The sequence below is a fragment of the Brachionichthys hirsutus genome, chromosome 13 (assembly GCF_040956055.1).
Source record: "Brachionichthys hirsutus isolate HB-005 chromosome 13, CSIRO-AGI_Bhir_v1, whole genome shotgun sequence".
In the NCBI taxonomy this organism is placed as follows: domain Eukaryota; kingdom Metazoa; phylum Chordata; class Actinopteri; order Lophiiformes; family Brachionichthyidae; genus Brachionichthys; species Brachionichthys hirsutus.
The window spans coordinates 4,108,203-4,129,985 of record NC_090909.1 but is presented as its reverse complement, the minus strand read 5'-3'; the positions used below and the strand labels follow the sequence as shown (position 1 = coordinate 4,129,985).

Here is a 21,783-nt window from a genome sequence, read left to right as displayed (position 1 = left end):
TTCTGTGGTTGCAGCAAGGATCGCTGTTCTTCCTTCCCTGTCTACCGATAACATACGAGGAGCACAGTTTGAACTGTTAATCACCTTGCAATATTTATCCTAATGTCGCGTTGACTATTATAATTTTTATGATAATGTCAATTGACGGATTATTTAATTTATATAAGATTAAGTTGAAAGGGGTCAAGGCACAAAAAAGCTGAATGTCAACAACACTTCCTCCTGAAGTGAAATGTAGAAACGTTGTTCTTATTGAATAACTATGAAGTTAATAATGTTGCCAACGTGATTCCAAGAGTCATATAACAAGGCTCAGGGCTGTGCCTTTAGGACACAATGGGGGGAAATGTGCTGCCTTCGCAGAGCTTTGCAGTCCCTCACTGCTGTCTAGTTCAAAATAGTGAGGAGGGGATCACATCTGCAACAGACCAGGGTGGTGATGGCATTTCAACACGTGTTTAAGTATGCATGGTGGCTGACTGGAGACCTGAACAGATGGTAAGTACAGCTCAGTGCAAACAGTCTGCGTCAGACGAGTTTGCATATTTAAATATTCAAACATACAACCTCTATTTTGAAAACTGGTGACTAGTGAAAAAAAACTATTTGAAAAAAAGCATGTTTTAATCACCTTTGCTAAATAGAAAGAATACGATCCCAAAAAAGCATATTTACTTTGCTAACCAATAATCTGTGTGCACACATGCACTCACGCTGAATTTGATGTCTGCAACATCTCCAAAGTCAGAATAGAGCCATGTTTACCACTGCGTTATAAATAACAACATATACAAACTGGTAAGGGACCTGAGGACACCAACTGTTACTTGATATAGGAGTTCAGTCATTCAGCAGCTGGAGGCTTTTGTCCTATTTTGTGAGACAGGCATCTGCAGGCAGACAATTATTAGCACTAACGCACACTTCATCACAGACTCTGGCTTTGGAGCTTAGCGCTGATAGCAATATCGATGGTCCTTCAACCTTTTAGCTCGAAAGACAAAACCAATATGGAATGCATTCGAGGATTTCACAACTTTGCCGAGGTTTTACCTCTGCAAAAGTGTTTTCACATGTTTGTTAGGAAGATTACACAAAATAAAATCGGTAGTTGTATGGGTACCAGGCCAGGAAAACACCAAAATCAATTTCCGTGAAATTTGACGTGTCTGATTATTTGGCCTTGGCATAGGTAAGCATCCCTTTCCAAATTTTGGACAGTTTCCCACATGTATATTGTATTTACAAAAAAAAAAAAAAACATTTCATCAGTGTGTGATTAAGTATCCTGTCTTGGTGCTGCACTTAATTCAACATAGATGGAAAACAATTTGGAGTTTTAATTTGCTTTATACACAGTGCCCCATCCTTACTGGAATCAGGGTTGTCTACATCAGATGAAAGCCGAGTCTGACCAAAAAAATAGGAGAAATTAAGGAAAAATTACAGGTAAGTTAAAAGAGAAGACAGACACCTTGAAGAAAGTGTTTATTCAGATGTAGTCAAAGATACATTAGGTAATACTAATTCAGGCCGTGGCGGTAAAGGTCTGTCTTCCTGATTAAAAGAGCTAAGAACAAGGCCTATAACCCGAGTTCACCTTTAAAGCAGTGGTCTGATGCGCTGCTCCTGCGCTTAAAATGAAGTTTGTTATGCTTCAAATAGGTCCAAATCGCAAACTGCAGATTATATTAGGAAAATTTATTGCAAAGGTTCAGTGTGTCTCTCTGCACAGCATGACACCAGTTCAGCGTGATTTATATGCGGGAAAGGTTTTTGGCAGCCATTGAGGGTTTAGGCAAAGGTTGCATAAGGCACTGCTAACTTTTATGAAAACGGTGCAGAGGAAAGAAATTCATTACCGCTCCAGGACGGGTCGTCATCTCTTGCTTTCAAGTTTCATTAAAAATTGAATATTTTCATCTGCGTTAGAAATGCAAACTCCCCAACTATCTCTGCCTTCTTCATTCATTTGAAGAAAGTCAATTTGAGGTGGGTGGGAATTCTAATGCAAAAGGTCGTGACGCTGCTCATGAGTTGTTCCTGCAGGGGCATTAAATACCGTAAGCATTAATACATGTAACATTAATTGGTTTCTGTTCCAGCGGGACGACATGAAAAGCCAACCGGCCCAGAAAGCAGCCATTTCCAGGTATTAGAGGCCCCAATTAAGCTTGAATATTGTGGCAAAGAAACAGGGCATTTGTTCACATCTGATGTACCCTCCAGCACGAGAGCAGAAGTTAATGTGTCAAAACACCACGTCATGCAAACCTTGTCACAGCGGGAGGTAAGAAAGTGCTTTAGAGCTTAACTCGCTAAAAGGCTTCACACAGATGGTGACAATCTGAAAGCAATACATCGCATCTCCAGAGGCCGACGCTCTATTTCACACGTTGGTGATTACCTTGCGTCTCTGTATGCTTGGATGTGGACGTAGACATAGATGTATGCGTATGCGTGTGTGTGTGTGTGTGTGTGTGTGTGCGCACGTGTGCCCAGAGGTAAAAATGATTATTCCATCAGTGTCTGCAGGAGATTGACCGCAACTTGTCCACACGTCACATCGTTACTACTTTAAGACGCCGTCAACATTCTTTTGCAGTACATTGACAAATGATTTAAAGACAGGAAAACTCCCCCTTTGAGGCTCTGATAGCCGAGCCAAGATCAAGAATTAACTTCTGTCTTATTTTCTTTGTGATGAAAGTGCTTCAGAGAAGCTATAAAATGGAAAGCTGTCAAAGAGCACAAAACACTCCCTGAGGTACCTCAGTTTCCAAATTATATAATATAAAAAGCAGACACGTTGATGTCCTGAGCATTAAAGTCTGTTCCTGGAAAATAATTATCATATTTGCATATAATAATTTTGATCGTGAAAACTAATGTTTAACTTTTTTCAGAATATAGTTCAGTAAATATTGCCTCGCTAGAACGAATTCACGACAGAATATTACTTGAACCAGACCACTTTGATGTGTCCCATGTGGTCTTACTGGGAGGTCATTGTGCAATTTCTGTCCTTTTTTAATTATATCCCCCCCTCTGGGCCACCAGAGGAATGTTAATGCAAGATATGATTATCCTCTAAATGCCCCGTCCTGGTTTAACACCATAGCGTGCCCGTGTGTGAGTGAGTGATGTGTGAGTGAGTGAGTGAGTGAGTGAGCGAGTGAGTGAGATACTTACTGCTGCCTGTTGTCTCTTCAGTTTGTCTCTATACTCCTCCAGTTCCTGAAGGTTCAACTCAGGTGGAAGTTTCTACAATCAAAACACACACACACACACACACAACTGTTTTTTTGGGATTTTTTACAATATATCCTCCTACACAGGTGAAATCACCAGAGGCATGTCTGCTTATACAGACCATAAAGCTTCTTACTACTAAACAGCTGCTTCCAAACTTGTTGCAGATTTTTCAACACAGTAAAAACTCACAGCTTGATATGCGTCAGAGAGAAACATTCAAATCACAACTATGGCAGCATAAAAGTTCTGCCATTCAGGGCCATAGTATGAAATTGATTTACCTTGGCAGAGCTATATTTCACTGCTGAGTATTTTATTTTTCCTGCAGAGCTTAAGGTGGCTAATCTAGTAAGACTGATAATGGCTGCAATTCTTCTTCCATTAAAGAAAGAACAAACATAAAACATGTTTGCTCAATTCATACACATTTTGCAGTGAGTTACTAAAGTAAGATTAGTCCAGAAGGTAGATGATGTTATTCAGTAAACAGCAAACAATCTCTGCTAGGGAAAGGAGATATTGCAAATCCATGGCCCACAGGATGATCGGTAATTACTTTCCCCTTGACTAAGAGTCTCATTTCAGATGGTGTAGCAAAACCCAAGATAAATCTAATGAGATTTCACACCCTTCCTCTGTTGACTGGATGCAATCCATCAATCCGGATGTCAACAGCACGCATGCAGCTCAGCAGAGCCGTAGAAGACGGTGGCTCAGGTGGGGAGGAGCTTTAACTCTGCCAGTCAGGCTCGGTTGAAAGCCCGGGACGCGGCGTTCATTCGGAACAAACGCAATATTACTGTCAATAAAACCAATGAAACGTGAGGGGTTTCATAGACTCATTGTGTCATGGAGGGGGGGAAGTTGGGAGCCAGTTCTGACCTCCAGTTCGTGCTGCACCATGTCGAAGGAGTCGTTGGAGAAGTAGACCTCCTGAATGCTGTCAATGATTTCCTGCTCTGCCTGGGGATCAATGGGCTTCTCCCTAAGCTCTCGCATCTCCTCCTAAAAAGGGAGAGACGGAACGAAAGAGGCAGACAAAAATAGAGGGGGAGAGAGAGATAGAAATGTCCTTGAGGTTGGTGCGAAAGCAACAGCAATTCAAAATAGAGAATTACATCATTTTCACACAAATGAGAACAAAAATCCCAAAAATATATATCTAAACGGGAAGAGAGAAATAGAGTGATGGGTGTGTGTGTGTGGGGGGTGCAATGATGAGAGAGCAATGTGAATGGACAGAATTAAAAATGAGGCAGAGAACAAACAGAAAGAAGAGAGAAAGGAAGGTGGTGTTAAAGAAGGAAAAAGAAAAGTGATAGCGGCATTTTGGTGAAGATTTCAGCTCATTTCATCGGACAGCTGCCACGGAGGACATCAAAGAGCCTTGAGAGGAAAGATGAGAATAAAGGAATGGCCGAGGAACTTCAGTACAACAGAGATCCCCCCCCCCCCCTTCAGAGCCACTGAGATCAATCAGAGCCTTATTGATTAACGTGCCGCGCATCTATCAAGGCTTATATCTGCAATGAGTCTCTTAGATGAGGGGCTTAAAGCCCACATCCCCAATGAGCCAGCTTTCACACGTCAATAAAGAGGTGGTGGAGTGGCTGCGTTAGAATAAAGGGAAAGTTGCTGAACATATAAGAGTTTCTGCATGATGGGACTGTTGTTTGGTATACTTTTATGTTGTGTTCTTACAAACCCTAAGAAATAAAAACTTTTATTCAAAATGGTGCACTTTATTTTGTCTGCTGTTTATTTGGCGGTAACTTCTTGGGGAGAGTCGGGACGGATTTAACATTTTAAACATCATCCATCGGTGAACTTTATACACATCAGATACATTTACAGACCAAGATTGAAATTACTTGCTTATTGCAATGGAGTACCTTGTAGTTATAATCGGCATGCTCTTACATTGTTTTATTCTAAATGACAAAAAATAAAGGCATCAGTTTTGAAAGCATTTAAACAAAATTATTGCACAAAATGAGACCTGAACTGATGAAGCATTGAAATTCTAGATATGACATCGAGTTCAAATATTTCTGACTCCAACGACTTGAAGCTGAAGGATCAATACCTGGAAGCAACGCCTGGCAGGATGGCACTTCAAACAGAACACAGGCTCGGTATGGAGATGAACCAAAGCAGGCGCATGAATGCAAGTTAAGCTATATCCACATTTAGGCATCTATTATATAAAAGCACATAAATCTCTGCTTCATCCCAGACCTCTTGAGCTGGGTGGAACATCGTTACACACCTGCTTAATCACAAATGTTTTCTCAAGCTGCTATCAGCAAGAGGAGTGATGGAGCGTGCCACCCACCCAAGGAACCCAATCTGCTTTCTGTGGGTGAGAGCACATCGTGCTGAGTGGCATTTATCTGTGGCAGCCCCAGCTCTGACTGAAGTTATCGTCTACCCTGATTTAATTCAATTACCGGTACACTAAAATAATCTCTTTTATATAACTTATAGACACTTTCTACAAGGCAGTTGGGAGGACTGTAATAAAGAAGCGTGCACGCCGCCATGTTTCAATCAGGTGAAGGAGTGAGCCAGAGCCCTGGGGGGGGGTAATGCGTGGGTGAGTGCATGAGATAAGGAAGGAGGGGAGAGGGGAGAAGATCACGATCTCCCGTCAAAAGGGTGGGTGGAAAATCAGCTCAAATGAGAGCGAATAGGATGAGGGCTGGATGACTCGTGGGTAGTGAACGTTGGAACAGACAGAAAAAGAGGAATGAGCGGAACAAAAGACAATGATGTGGTCTCTCTTTCAGAAACACTCCAGAATAGTTAGAGCGGTTCACCCGTCCCGGGTTACTGCCTTCCCCCTTTTCCATCAATCCTACCTGCAATGAAGGAGAGAAAAGCTCCAAACATGACTTACTGAGAGGTTACCCCGCTTTGAGTAAATCCCGTCATTCCACGGGGCTGCGTAGGCGCGAGCTAAGCAGATGCTCCGCCTCTGATCAAATCAATGAGATCAAATTTTACTTTGAAGGATGAGGGGCAAACAAAAACGCCCTTCAACCCGCTCCCCAAATCGGTGAAATTCTCATTTCATTGCAGAAATTAGTCATCTATTTGCATCCAAAGTCGAGCCTTATCAAAGAAGTAATTTACTGCAGTGTCCGCTGAACGTGGAGAAACGAGGTGCGGATTCTTGATAAAACAGGAGAGTGAATAACCACTAAGAGATACATGGAAGCTCCTGTGAGACATCAGGAGAGGCAGGTGCCAAGGTGAGGAGTTATTTCCACTATGGAATCATTCATTAGCAGAACAAATCAAAAAACCCTCCTACTCGTAATCAGCGTTGAATATTTATGTCAACCTAAGCAGGTGAACAGCCTCAACAGCTCCTACACAAGAGTTTAACGCAGTTTGCCTTATGGGATATCAGGATGTAATCTCATACCAAAGCAATATCCAGGCTGCAGCACGGCTGTGGACCGGCGGGTTAACAGGCAATGGGGCAACTTTTACTCGGAAGAATGTGATTATTTGTTTCCTCAGAAGTTGTTCTAAAACTGAATATCAATGCACCCAAAACAAATACTCTCTGCAATGCGGCCTCTCATGCTATCGTTTCACTACACGGATACACAGTCTGGCTCCTGGAGCATAAATAGGCAGCATTCTAGCTCAGACACCAACCTGATTGGGTCATGTTAGGTCATATCAGATGCCTCCCCACGAGTCTGTGTGAAACAGAGAGGTTATCTTTAGGAACTATGTGTCATAAATTGCCTGATGCTGAAGATGTACAGAACGCTTCTAAATGAACAGAGTGCTTTGATTCTAATGCTATTTGGTGGTCTTATGGTGCCCCCTGCCGGTGGGAAATGATAACTGCACGTACATCAAGTACAAGCCAGGATTAAGACAAACACTGCTTGCCTCAGGGAATCTGAAGTTTACAAGGTAACCGACTGTTCCCTACTAACAGTCAAGTAGAATTTATCAGCGGGACACAGATTATACCCAAGTCTGTTTCAGAGCTTTAAAAAAATTAATTAATGACTGGTCTGCCGGTTATGCTTCAGTTAATCAACTGATGAGACAATAAAAGGAGCAAAGAAATTCCCATCTAATCCCAAGGTAACATTTTTGTTCAACAAATAAAATCCTCACATCTGGCACCATTCATTTTAAAAAAAATGACAGAAAACACTTGCTTAATTAACTAAATGTTTCAGATCTGTTTATGTCTCTGAAATAATAAGGAATCCTGGAAAACAGTGGCTATCAGAACCAAAACTCTGTTGACTGACCATTACTGTAACAATATATAATTGTAATGGCTCCCGAGGATTGAAGAAGAGCCTACGCAAATAAGATCCATTGATTGAAAACATTGATTATCAATAAATTACTGTAAATTGTACTTATAGGTCTGGTTGTTACAACCCTGCCTTTTCATGCGGCTGCCCGTCTCAGCCCAGATGCTCGTGAAAAAAACATTTTAAATCTCAATGAGACTCCTTTGTTAAATACATTTGAAATAAAAATAAATGAACAGCAACAGCATGAAAGCAAGGTGATGACGTGTCATGGCATAGTGAGATGATTATTCACCTTTATTCAAAAGGGGTTTTTTGTGTATACAAGTGCGTGCTTGCTCGGGTCCAATTTCCACATCACGAAGGCTGAAAGTCCCAACAAAAAGTAAATACAGTCGAAGCATTATATCATCAAATAATAAATAAGCCCTGTGTTTTGGTTGAGTACACAAAAAGCAGGCGTTTGCAGTACACACAGGAGACGTAATTCACCGCTGACTGTCAGTCGGCCTGGGGGCGTATTGAAATGCAAACCACACATTTTGCTGTTATTCTTTTTACTGAATTGACTCCCTTCCACATTTCCTGTGGACTCGTACACCGTTTCCTCCGCAGAAGCTAAATGCAGCAGGTGTAATAAGATTCCTAATAATTCATGGGGTCATGATTCAAGCATGATGGTAAATGTTTTAGGGTGTTTGATGTCTCCAGATCCACTTGGTACCAAACGCAAAGCCAATGAAGAGAAACGACTATCTGCAATATTGGGTGTGGCAGCATATTACGCTGCCCACAAAACATTACAACAATATGCTATGACATTCTTAGCTTATTAAATAATGGCTGATTTCCGAGCAAGACCGAATATAAACAACTAAATGAGCGACATCTCCCCGCTTAACCTTTCACAAACCCTCATAGATGAATTGACAGAAAACATTTCCTGTTCTGCTTTCATAACAGGAAATGGATTTTTAACATTGGCCAACCAATACTCCGATGGTACATAAGCAAAGGAGGAGTCCACCGAGGCAATTCAACTCACATTAAAGCCGAACCAGGGTGACAAAATCCAAGAACGCCACGATAGGGAAATTAAATATCAGTTTGAATCATTCTGAGGAAACCAAGCGACCACAAGGAGGTGGCCACCTTCCGAACGGCAATCAGCCACATTCACATAGAGGTCATCACAAACGTCAGAGGCAAGGCAGCAACTCGCTAATCACTGGGGTTTAAGTATACATTAGCCACTGACTTTCACTCAGTTTGATCCTGTCGACTCTTCACAAACTGCATTTACACATCTAGATATTGAAAAAAGCTGCTTGTGACAAAGCCTGACATTTTTCAAATACTGCCATGTCAAACTGCTAAAATACTGTAAGAGTTGACCGTATTTCACACTCCTGCTGCTGTGATTGATGTGTACAGCATATCCCTAAATCATATTAAATGGAACCATTTTCTGGTTTCCAGAAAAGCCTGCGGGCATGGTTTAGTTCAGGATTTTTTGATCCCACATATTTAAGAAGAATCTGAATTGTCATTGTCACAAACCTGAGTCGAGGCGTGTGACAAATGAAAAGGAGACAACCACACTTGTTAACACAAACAGCTGTACTGTGTCACAGTACCCACAGAAACAATTTCATTTAGACCTTAAAAAGGGCCCCTCTAAACAATCCACACACACACATGTATATGTAGGGGCCCTGTAGCATGTGGACAGAGCATTGGGTGAAGGCGCCGTCATGATCGATTATTTTTAAGAATAAATATTTCATTGCCAAACAAACAAAAAAAAAAAAAACTCTTATCAGATTGTCAGGAAATGACTTCATAGATATACATTAAAATAAATATACTGATATGTATTCAACAACTTCTTCTGGACAAGAGCAGTTTGAAATGGAATTCAATGTTATACAGTGATCAAAACGCTAATAAAATAAGTCTGGTTCAACTGGTTCAACTCTAAATCCATCCTGACAAAATCAGTCACATTATCTGACTATAAATGAAAGAACTGTGTTTGAATTTCAAGAAAATTGGCCTCTTTAAATATTACATGTGAAAATCCACATAATTGTTACTTCATAGAGAAGAAAGGTGCATCTTGTAGGATCAAAACCATAGTTAAAGATGTAAAAGAACAAATAACTACAAATATTTTTCACCTGTTAAAAATACAGCAACAGGAAGCATTCGCCTGCTCAGATTTTCACAATTAAAACAGGTAAACATAGGCCAGATGTCAACTACTCCAGCCACCACTTCAACAACAGCAGACCTTTTATGGCGATGAGAGAGATCATTCAGTAATATCTAAGACAAAGCTTTACCTTGCTTGGTATCCTCAGGTTTTCCACAGGACTGAGATCTGCCATGCTTTCTTGAGGGCTTTTTAGACCCTGTCAAATCAAAAGTCACTATAAGACCAAAATAAAGTTAAGAAACAACCTGATATATAATTCGTGATTCATCAGTCACATATAGAAAAAAATGGAAACGTGGCAGATTTCTAAAAGTGGTAGTTTTTGTTCTGTTCTGTCAATTGTTTTTTTAAATGACAGTGAAAACTGATCAAAACACAGGATGCATCGTCCCCACTGTTAACCCATATTGTTGTGCTTGTTTCGTGGTATAACCATTGCTCGAAGAACACAGGAATGTCTTGCCGTTGCTCCATATGGGCTATCTAGTCGCTGTTAGTCAGGCTGAATGTACCATTTTACAAGCCAAACGATGAGCTGTCAAATTAGCCTGTTAGCTTAGCCAACTGTCACGCTAGCTAACTACAGCTATCAAGAGACAAAGAGACGAACGCTTCGGCTCTGTAGAGACCTATGCTCACCTGCCGGGTCATAAGAGACTTGAACTTCTGCATTATCTGTCCAACTTGTGTCAAAGAATGAATAAATGAGCTCAAAGTTACAATTTTGTTTGGATGCTAACACCGCACCTCTGTCAGTACAGGAGGGAAGTCATAGTCACGTGTCTGGAACGTCAAGGAACGTAGTAGTCTGAGGCATCCTGGTCATTGTAGTCGCATTGACAGAATTTGGTTTACAGAATATTACCAGTTGAGAAGTAACATTTATTAAAATGAAAATGTGATTGGTTCTGGATAGAATACATTTCAAAGTTGTTGAATATATCATCATTATGATAGATGTATTCTTGTCTCAGACAACACAGAACATAATTGCATAATTGTTTGGTCGTGATTTATATTTGTTTTATTTCAGTTGCAAAATTGTTATTGTGGCTTCTTAAAACGAATTATTTAATCTAATTATATGTGGATCCTAAACATCAGATATTTTTATGTAAAAGAATCAAGCTCAATTATAAAATTTGTGGTGGATAAAAATTAGCAACTGTGCGGTCTTTCTCAGGTGCCTTTAAAGTGGATAAAACGTGATGAGACTCATCACAACAAGTCATTTCAATAAACAGCATGTGGTGAAGTGCCCTCCATTGTGTCCCTCTAGTGGAGAAAACATGGCAAAGTGTTCTCTGCTGTGCCTTTTCAGGGCTGTGTTGCACTGAGCTTGAAAACTAAATGTGCAAATAAATAACCAAATAGATAATAGTTTGTTGTGTTTTGACAGAGGAGCAGTCGTCAGAACATCTGTGCCACACAATAAAAATAATCAAGAGCATATAACTAATATAATAAAATTAAATAAGTAAAATACTCCGGTTGTGCCGATCATGGCAGCACCTTCACCCTATTCCCTCTCCACATGCCAGGGCCCCTGCATGTGCGTGGTTGTTTCGAGGGGTCCCTGAGTACTAGGGTGTATAAAATAATTTCATTGTGTGCTTGCTGTTTAACATGATTTCAGATGCAAAATAACAATGACAAGAATAAAGCTTTCTTCTATTATAATGTTAATACTGGCTGTATTTTTCTGTGTATTCAGAACTTGAATGAAGTGCATAATCACAAACTGTAATTGCGTGTTAACACAATGTTGTGCAGGTTAGAGAAGTTTATTTTATATATTTTCATGTGATCTCATTTTAAATAAGCAAGATTAATTGTTACATCCATAACTCAGCGTTCCTCTATGAAGCCCCATTTCTGCCCTGCAATTACATCTGGCTCTGTATTGTAAATAACATCCAATTACATTATTAGATCAGCAATGCAATGCAGACCTATTCAGTCTTATTTGTAATGTCTAGCAGCACTTGGTAAAAAAAAAAAAAAACAGTCAATATACAGCAGGCGCCATGAGCTCTAGATCCTGGTTAATGATGCCACAGGCTATTTCCCAGTCAAATTAAGATGAGGTTGATTCCTTTATTGACTTCACAGTTGTTTGTTAAGCAGCCATCCACAGTGTGGAGCCTCCCTTTACGCATACAGTGAGACGGAACAGATGGTAGCCCTTAGCCGGAGATGGAAGCACAAAGACACATCAGACCGAATGAGTCAGTTGGTAAGCTTTAATTAGGGGGTAGATTCAATAGATTGCATGATGTAATGCAACTAACTTAATCAGCTGCAAATTATGACTGATAATTATTGTTTTATTTTTTTTAAGAATCATGTAATCATTAGACTTGTTGACACATTTTTTTCTCTAAAATACCTGATTCCGCCTCCTTTAACCAGATCAACTGGGGACCAATTTTCAAGAAAAGCTGTTAAGTAAAACCAAACAGAGACAGACAAACCCGGGCTTTTTGGGGTGAAAATAGGTATAAAGCATCTGTAGTTTAATTCATGTACAGTATTTACACATATATTTGCACACAAAAATGCATCATAACACTTGTTTTCTTAAACATATTCTGCTTGTTGAGAATGCTAAATTGGAAATATATTAATAAAATTGTCTACAAAAAAACGTCTTACTCATCACATGCCCTACCCTCCCTCCCATGTCACGGAACTCCATCAAGATGTATCGGTGTATCCAAGTGGCCATTTTTTAATTGAAAGAAAAAAGTAAAACAGTTCAATTTCAGTTGTAGTTTGACATAAAGAAATGTAAGCCACACATACACAATAACGTCAGCAAAACATATTTAACTTTTTTCACATCTCTGGACAGTAACAGTGCACAATTTGCTTGTATACTCACTCACAGATAGTCTCCTTTACCCCTTGTGCAAAAAATGGCCACCAAAGCCAGTGTTTCAGGGATTCGAGATCATAAGGCTACGCAAAAGTCTTCAAGTGAAGCGATAATGTCAAGCCACCAGCTAGAAGTCAGTTCAGCAAACTGTGACTGGGGGTTTCAGGAACGTGCCTGATCACATCATAGATGGTGGTGTGCATGTCCTGAACAGACTCCAGACGAGCCAAGGACCTGCAGGAGGCCTGCAGGATAGTTGCATAGAAAAATTAGAACAGTGCACTCAACTGTTCAACATTAGACAAAAGCTGCAAATGTGACTTTGTTTTTATTATGCATGTCAATTCATGATCACACCTGTGCAGACTCCATTTTCCCAGGTATGGAGACAAACTCGTAGATGCCAAAATCTTCTGTGGCATCCTCGTGACCTGCTGATGGGCAGGATTCAATGTCAGACCAGACACGAGCAAAGGTGAGGAGGGGAATACATTCTGTGAGGAAACCATAGCAACAACTTCCGTGTCAAAAGTGTCCAAAGAGAGACTGCTATAGGTAAACCATTAGCTGGTGCCTTCAACCGCTGGTGTTGTGATACGTCCATCACAACTGGGAATTGAAAGGCTAAAATGCAATGAGAGCACAAAGGCACTCGTATGGCAAGGTGACACCAAAACATAATGAAGATAGATGATGGAAATTGTGTCAACCTCAGACCAACAAAGCAATTGAAGGAGTTGCTTGCTGAGATGAACACACCAGTCAGTTTCAATATTCCACTGCAGAACCCCTGGAAAAAAGCTTTTCGTCCAATAGAAGAGCAGAAGGGTGCCATGAGGAATAAGATAAAAGGACCTAAGAGCTGACCGTAGCAGCCTCCCAAAATCAGTACCATGTCAAAAATCACAAATGATCTACAGCTACTGCTTGACAAAGATACCAGCTACACATGATCGCAAGTGAATGAGTTGCAAACATCAGTGCTATCTGGGTGGTACAATCCTGATCATGAAGGAGTCACACAAGGGAACACCTTCAAACTACAGTCTAATAGCCTGCAAATCCAAAACATGGATGTTCTGTCTCGGGAGTTATCGTAGCTAAGCTGACAAAACAATCGAAAAGAATCAGTAACAACGCCATAAGGTCAGAACATCAGCAAATGGTTGACATGGAGATCATCACGACTCTCAGCTCAGGCAGCGTAACCTGAGCACTGCCATGAGTGGCGACCAGAAAGCAGGCCAGTGCAATAAGTTTAACATGAAAGTCACCTGAGCGATGTGGTCGTTTCTGCTCTGCAAGCGGTCTGTCAAAGCAAAAGAAATAAAGCTGTTAGTCACAATGCGTGTACTGTATGTTAAATATGCAACAACACGAATGATGCTTGTATTAATTTCAAATGAAAGACTATACCTTTTGTAAATGCTCATGAGCACTGTTGAAAATGAGAAAGTGGAGGTGATTTTAATTTGTCACAAATAAAGAAATCACACTTCTTTTTTTTACATTCCTTCAAATTCTGTTTTCTTCAGTGAACTAAGTACAATACTGACATTTGCAAGTTTTCTATACTTATGATTAACTTTTTGGAAAGAAGTTGCACCACTGAGTCTGGTTTAGACTCACAAGACTCGAAACGGACTTCTTCTGCATTTACCGTGTCAAAACAGTAGATTAAGACAATCGTCTAACCTCTCTTGGGATTGCAGCTTCTCCTTATGAAGAAAAGCAGCATACAGCCAATGATGAACAAAGAACAGACAGTAATGGCTGCCAGAGGGGAAACAGGGCTGCCTTCCTGGGTGTGCCTCTCTTTCCCTGTAGGCAAATGCACAATAGATATCTATGTTAATATTAAAAGGCAAGATTGTTGTCACATGGGAATTGTAGAACTTTCTTCTACTAGCACCATCAATAAATACATTGTGAAGTTTGAAAGGATAAATTATAATGTCTTTGAAACAAACTTTTAACCTCTTAAGCATGTGGCCTATTTTCTCTGCCTCCTAGCCAAAATGATTTACCAAAAATAAATAAAGAATGTCTTCACAAATATGAGGACTGTATGAATAATCTTGATCTCAAAAGAAAACTGAGACCTATTAGATCAGAAAAACTGTCATTCAGCTCATCATGTCATCTCAGACGTGTATGCTAATTAGCACATATTACCATGACAACATACTTGCAACCTGAGATGACAGCTTGTTAAATATTAGCTTCTCAGGTAAACATTAGCATATCAGTGTCCTCATGTTAGCATGTAGCTCAAAGCTTGACAGCAGCTAGCTAGCACAGCTAATCTTGCGCAAGGTTATTCAACAGAGTATTCTTTGGTAAATTTACAACAGATTTTGATGTCCGTGAAAATGAAAGCAATCGTGACTTGTGTTGACTCAGTAAATAGCTTTTTAAATAATGGCTGGTATCAGCAGTAGCCATCAGCGAGTCTTAGTATCTCCAAGGCAACATATCAATGTCACATTCAGCACACAGAAACTGGACATGCTATAAAACTTAGTCAACAAATGCAACAGCTGCTATCCAGTGTTTACTTTCCCAGTGACTGAACTTTAATATCGACTGTAGCCACTGAGACCCGGCAACGACAATAAGGCATGAGTTTCACTATTGTATATTGACTGATTATTAATTTTTATATTCATAACCGGTTTTCAGTTTCACCTGATCTACAGAAACGACTTCAACTATAGCATCGTAGCCTCTCAATTGCTTGACAAATACTGTTTACTCTCTTTACTGTTTAAAGTTTACATCTCAGAGGACTTCCTGCCCCCATCAACCCACCTGTTCCCAAACTGGCCACCACCAGTGTAAACTGGGCCTCGTCCTGTTTCTGCGTCACGTTGTTGAAGGCACGGCACATGTACTCCTCGGCCTGAGCTAATCGGTAGGAGCGCACCTCCAGGTGAGGGCCCTCGGTGATGACCTGGGTTGTGTTGTGGCTCTTGGAGATCCAGATGTAGGTGTTGGGCGGGTTAGAATCAGCCCTGCATTCAAAGAAGACCAGTTCTCCGGGGTTGATGGTGAACACTTCTCCTGTCCGCAGGCCCTGGCCCGAGTTGACCTCCAGGTTATAAGGGCCATCTGCAGGGATCATCAGTAGATCAGAGAGCGTTTGTGTCAAATATGGCTGTTATAATATTCTTTTTCCATCAATTTTTTTATCATGCAGCAATTCTATAACCATTCTGATACCAAGGCTTTGTGAATTATTTCAGCTTACTGCATCATGGGGTGACAGTCGCCAATAGATTCCAATAATGGGCTCTCAGGCTTGATTACCAGTCTAGTGGCATAAATCATGGATGGAAAGTAAATTAATAATATTTGCTTTCCTAAATTTAAAAATTAAGCCACCTTAACTTGTTTTGTTAGACTGCCAACAAAAAACTCAAGGTAAGGTTGTATGTACTTCATGTTCTGGGTGTAACAAGCTCGATTTAAGTGACAGAAGAGCTCTGTGAGATATGCAGGTCCGGTCTCATGCAAATATGTTTTTGACATTGATCTTGACAGACTATTCTTACTTTGTAATGTTTTATCCCTGTGGGTGGGGATGTATTTTGTTTGGGGAGCAAAGATAAAGAGAAGGAGACTACTGATGAATATATATCTACTCACAAAACACATTGAGTTCCATGGCTCTGCTGGGTCGACCCTGGCTGATGGAGTTGCTGGCCACACAGTGATAGGTTCCCTTGTCGTCTTTCCTCACAGGACTAACTAGCAGTGTGGAGTAGTCTTTGGAGAAGTGGTATCTATCAGTCGGACTGAGCACTTTGTTGTCCCTTTGCCACTGAAACACAACTCGTGTTCCTTTCTCCACTGAGCAAGTCCAAGTTACGTTCGCCTTGTCTTCGATGACTGCATAGGATGGGCTCTTCTTGATGACCGGAACAGACACAGGGACTGAAAATAAAGCAAGGAATGTCGGGACATTTTTGGACAGCGCCGATAAATTACGACAAACAAGTCCAAGAGAAAATACTCACCGTCAACTGTTACTTGCACAGTTCTCTCCTCCTTGATCACCAGCCCTGTCTTGTTGTGAAACTTTATGTTGAGGTTCAGCTGATAATCGCCTTCATCCTCCTGGTTTAGTTTCCAGAGGAGCAAAGAAATGTTGGGTTGTTTAAAAAGGAGATGGTTTCGGTACATCATGCCAATGATTGCTGCCTCTTTGGTAAATGTGACCAACATGGCTCTAGTGCCACTTGGCTTTGTGTGGGACCAAGTTCCCTGCATTTCCACTTCATCCAATGGGAATCGAGACTCAACAGACAGGAACATGGGCGTCCCTTCAATACCATGATGGACTAATGACGGGACGTGGATGAACTCGGAGCTGGCTTCTGAGTCGGCAGGAGATTAAGAGAAGGAAGAAAACAGAGAGTTACGTCAGTTGGATTATTCTTTAAGTAAATCCAGCTTCATACAGAACAAATATGAAACGCATGTATTCTCGTAAAGGTATTTCTCTTTATGGATTAGTATCATTGGATGATGAATACACAAGCTGCTGCTGAGTGAATTCAATTATCATATGTCCTTGTAATTAAAAAGAGGTAGATTATATTTGTACCAGATGTCTAAAACCTCTTGGTAATCAAACCAATACATCTAAAACTTCAATTAAATCAGATATATTGAAAATAAATACCAAACTTTTTTTTGAAGAATACTACAATTAAAATTAAACACCAGCTTTTGACTGGAAACCAAACTTGAACACTGCTCTGTGTCAGACCCATGAATTTATCACAGCCTCCCTGTTAGTGATGCCATTATCTACACACACTACACAAAACCTAGAAAAATACTCTGCCACGGGTTACTTCATGTTTCGACAACAGACTGGAACACTGAGAGAATCACATTTACCGTACTTGTCTTCTGCGTTTCGCTGTAAACAATACTAAATAAGAATTTTAGGTGGATTAGGAGTATAGTAGGTTATATATATATTGGTTAGAATAATAGCAGCCAGGAAAAACAATGTGTGAGAGAGTTTTTTTTTTTTACATTTAACAAAGTCACATTGATGGGAACGGGAAAAATATTGTTTTCTTTTTTATATTGAGAGGTTCTCCTGTTTAGCTGTTTAAAAACGTGTTTGGCTTCGTGTCATTGTTTAGTTTATATTCATTTATCTTGTGTGCACCACACACACACACCTCTGTACAAAAGGGAAATGAACTGTTGTTGTGCAGTTTGATGGCTGGACAGTTTCTGTCAATAACGCCCAACCCTACGTAGCAGCTCCTTCAGATAAGATGTCCCTCCTATTCTAGATGAAATGGTTTAATATACTGTCATTTAATATTAATAATTTAACTAAATGTGAATAAAGGAAAATAAAACAATAGTCCAGCCTCTACTCTTGGGGCTGTCTGGAATGACTTTTGGGTGCTAATGAAATGCTATTTGACATTTTTGTGGTACATGGCGACGCATCAAAAGCTCCAAACACAACATATGCATATTTTCTCATTATTTACATTGTTGGCTAGCCTGTTAGCAAATAAAGCCTTAATTCAAAATTCAATAGACCTATGACAACATTATATTAATTAATACCAAACATTTATGACAGCTTGGCATATTTAATTCCAAAATCCTCCCTCCTTTAACCTCTATTTTGGTCTCTACCAGCTCCTGAGGAAAATATCTGGCCCTAAAGTTTTCCCCTCTACTTTGTTTCCCATTTTAACTGAATTAAGACTGAATTAATGTATTTGAGCAATGTGCACTCAAATCCTAGTTACAAATTGCAATACTGAACTACTATTTATTGTGCTGCTGATTCGATGGAGCAATGACGAGTATAACAGTTTTCATTTAAAGACACTTTTGTCTGTCTAACAACGTGTTCTATATCCTAGTCTTGACAATACACAGGTCCTGAAACTGTAGTGAGTTAATATTGACTTAGCTCCCTAGAAGACTCTCATTGTTGTCAGACAAGCTCAAGGCTCGTCTAACTTTACTAACCTGTCTCAAAATAAACAATAGGGCTCTCGCAAGTGACTAGAAAACGGTTGATCTCCTACATGCCGTCACAGTTGCCATGGCAGTTCATTATCTAGCAACCAGCTGAAAACCCAGAGAATGGGAGTCCTTTTGATCGAATAGTCATAATTTTATTCTCTGTGTGCTCAGTCTTTATTTTTCTGGCAAATTCCTGAGTTCAAGCATCACATTATGTCCTTAGCAGGTTCAGACTTCATTTTCTGGGTCCACTTGACAGAAATTTAAAACTGAAGGCCTGTGTTGGGCAGCAGCAGGTGAGTAGGCAGTGCTATCGTGAGACAAATTCACCACGGCGTCTCACTTATCTGCAACCTGTGTCCTTTTGTCTCACTTCTGAATGTGCATCTTCTCTTTCTCAGTTTCAACATTTAAGGAACGACCCTCGGAATGGAAGGTATCCACAACATGAATGTTGCTAATGCTACATGATTTCATCTTAAGTGGATGAATGCGTTTTGCCGCTTCCCTCTAACACCATATTCTTTGCGCCATATTTAATCTCTCTGTCCTCTGCTCTGATTGGTCAATCCTTCCTCCTCTGGGACACACAGCTCTTTTTGTCAGCCAGGCTCCTGCTGACTGCTGTCTGTGTCACTCATCACAATAGAGCCACTGTGTGTCTGGTGTTATGTCCTAAATAATAAAGGCGATTCAGACGCCCCTCTGGCACGTTCCACTCCAACAGGCCATTTTCTAAGTGTGTGTGCTTGTGTGTAGCAGAAGTGTGCCTGTGTTTACACCAGCTGAGATCTGGTGAAAAGACAGGGTGAGGAGGCGTGTGGCGAGCCCGCTCCTTCGCTGTTGTCCCTACACAACTCAGATATTGTTGTGGTGAAAATAGGGACATTACACGGACATTGGCCTTTGAGGTGAGAGGATACCTTTTTTTTTTGTTGTTGTCCACACTCAAACAACTACGGGTAAAGACCCACAAGCACCTGCCTCTTATCAGCCGAATGCACACATCCGTATTGTTTGAATACTAAATAAAGTCCCTCGATGCATGTCCAAATGCCACCATCTTCTGTCTTCTTCAAGATAAGGCAAATAGTGCTCTCTCTAAAAAAAAAAAGGTTTATGATACAAACATGAAGGATGGGTCTAGACTTCAAGGACTTATCTGTAGGATTTAACTTCTTTCCTTTGCTTGTCTTTATTTACTGCTGTTTTTGGTAGAAGAGCTCACATGAAGATGACTATGGAAAATACATGCAAAACAACACAAGACAAGCGTTAAAAGGAGCACTATCGAGACTCGCATTAGCATTTCAATAGGCTGTGTCGAGGTATTTCTCAGTCCAGGCTTACATGTTTGGCAAAATTCATTTTAGGATGTCCTCAAATTCACCGCTTGAGTCCTCTTTGTCTTTTTTTCCATTTTGATATTCAATTTTTTATTATACAGATTTTCCAACTTGAACCCTTCAAAGCCAAAGAATTTCCCACGGAACATTTTGTCGCAGCTCACCACGAAAAATAACTTCCTCAACTCCTCTCCAGTGTCGCCCCGCCAACCAAGCGAACACACAGCAACCTCAATAATTATCATAGCTCTACAATCACAACACTGACAACTCAAGCGAAACACACCATCACAGCTCCTTTAAGCTCACCTGTTAGGATGAGGAGCACAGAGCAGACGCAAAGCGCAGTTCTTCCTGTGGCCCCCAGCATCTTACCCTGTAGGGACATGTGGGACTTCTGACAGGCAGATAGGGAGTGACGGATGTTGGAAGGAGGAGAGGAGTGGAAGAAAAAGGCCGAGGTGGAGGAGGAGGAGGAGGAGGAGGAGGAGGAGAAGGAGGAGGAGAGAAATGTGAATGTTGTGGTGATAACATTTGGCAGGGAAATAAGAGGAGCTAGCTTTAGCATGCCAGGCCCCTCCCATATGACACCAGGAGGAAGAAGTCGCAGCACAGTATGGTCCACTCCCATACACACACCTATACCACACACACACACACACACACACACACACGGATAGAGCTGCCCTAAGGCCGAAGGGTCCACTATGTCATAAAGAAGGTGAGACGTAAAACTGTAATAGGATATAGAGGAGAAACAGTTCCTTTACATTATAATAGAGCAGCTGTCTGCTGCTTCAGTTCCTCAGGCTGCGAAACCAAGAACAAGCTGGCCGACCGACCGAGAGCCTTTAAGTGCTAACGTCACACTTCTCTGGTTGAGCTCCAAAACTCTTGGCGGTTCAGCCATCATATCTAATGAATGATTCTGTTTTGTGGAAATTGTTTTGGACAGGAGAACAGAGAGAGTAATATCGGGGCAAAACTGAAAAGGGTCTTTGACAACAGTTACATTTAATAAGCTGGTAGTGAAATAGAGAATATTGTAAGAACATTCTTGTCTAGCGATTTAGTTTTACATTGCAAGTCAGACACCGACTTGTTTGTGTCACCGCTAGCAGTGTTTTCTTTTTTACTCTTTGTGGAGTTGGTGTTTCAGTTTATGTTCCTTCCAGGAAAACACATTTTGTTCTTCCTGCCAAGTCCCAATGCTTCATGAAATGCCGGTTTCATGGCAACCAAATCCCCCCCCTCCCATTTTTCTGATTATTTAACATTGCGATCAATGCCGCAAATAGATATTAAATAATAAAATTCAAGCCAATCTCAAAGTGAGAACAGTCATCTCCACTCCACTCCAGTTCATCATTTCTGTAGCAAACAAACAAACAAACAAAATGCAAAGGAAAAACAATATATAAAACGTGTAATATGTGTTTGCTTGCTAAAGATTATAGCGATAACAACATTAAAAACAAAAATATTGATGAAAAGAGCTTGCCAAGAATAACACAGGTGTGTAACAACTAGCTGTGCCTGGCTCTACTGGAGGTGTTAGCCGAGCGCTACTAGGACTGATGACACTGTGATGTTATGACATTCGCCTGCTAGCTCCAACCTGTTTCATCTGTGTGGCCCTTCTCTGACCATTGCAGGTTGCAAAGCGGAGTTCCCGGAATGGTTTCCTCAAACAGAGTTCCCATTTACTGCAAGAAAATGATCACATCAATTATCACATCAATACCCGTATTTGATTGGCCAGATAACTTTACTCTC

At 40.7% G+C, this 21,783-nt stretch overlaps 2 protein-coding genes across 3 annotated transcripts in view; both read right to left on the bottom strand.

The window, feature by feature from the left end:
* Positions 1-10,440, bottom strand: part of vps50 (VPS50 EARP/GARPII complex subunit) — a 51,785-nt gene extending 41,345 nt beyond the window's left edge. For both annotated transcript variants that reach the window (XM_068747019.1, XM_068747020.1), the window contains exons 1-4: positions 10,408-10,440; positions 9,896-9,964; positions 4,138-4,260; positions 3,193-3,264 (exon numbers count right to left, since the gene is read on the bottom strand). In XM_068747019.1, coding sequence (XP_068603120.1) covers positions 3,193-3,264; positions 4,138-4,260; positions 9,896-9,964; positions 10,408-10,440 — 297 coding nt within the window. The remainder of the gene's footprint in view (positions 1-3,192; positions 3,265-4,137; positions 4,261-9,895; positions 9,965-10,407) is intronic.
* A 2,019-nt stretch (positions 10,441-12,459) lies between these two features.
* On the bottom strand, positions 12,460-20,401 carry hepacam2 (HEPACAM family member 2). Its single transcript, XM_068747410.1, has 9 exons — positions 20,317-20,401; positions 16,666-17,025; positions 16,295-16,582; positions 15,458-15,757; positions 14,342-14,467; positions 14,063-14,084; positions 13,921-13,955; positions 13,004-13,077; positions 12,460-12,891 (listed from the first exon to the last, which is right to left on the bottom strand). The coding sequence occupies exons 1-9, from the start codon at positions 20,393-20,395 to the stop codon at positions 12,781-12,783; spliced, it is 1,395 nt and encodes a 464-aa protein (XP_068603511.1). The 5' UTR covers positions 20,396-20,401; the 3' UTR covers positions 12,460-12,780.
* Between the last annotated feature and the right edge of the window lie 1,382 nt (positions 20,402-21,783).

Excerpts from the sequence above, each read along its gene's own strand:
- hepacam2 (XM_068747410.1), bottom strand. The coding sequence starts at position 20,395 with ATGTCCCTACAGGGTAAGATGCTGGGGGCCACAGGAAGAACTGCGCTT. Across the intron at positions 17,026-20,316 it reads TGTGCTCCTCATCCTAACAG|AAGCCAGCTCCGAGTTCATC; the intron begins GTGAGCTTAAAG and ends CTGCCGACTCAG. Across the intron at positions 15,758-16,294 it reads CATGGAACTCAATGTGTTTT|ATGGCCCTTATAACCTGGAG; the intron begins GTGAGTAGATAT and ends TGATCCCTGCAG.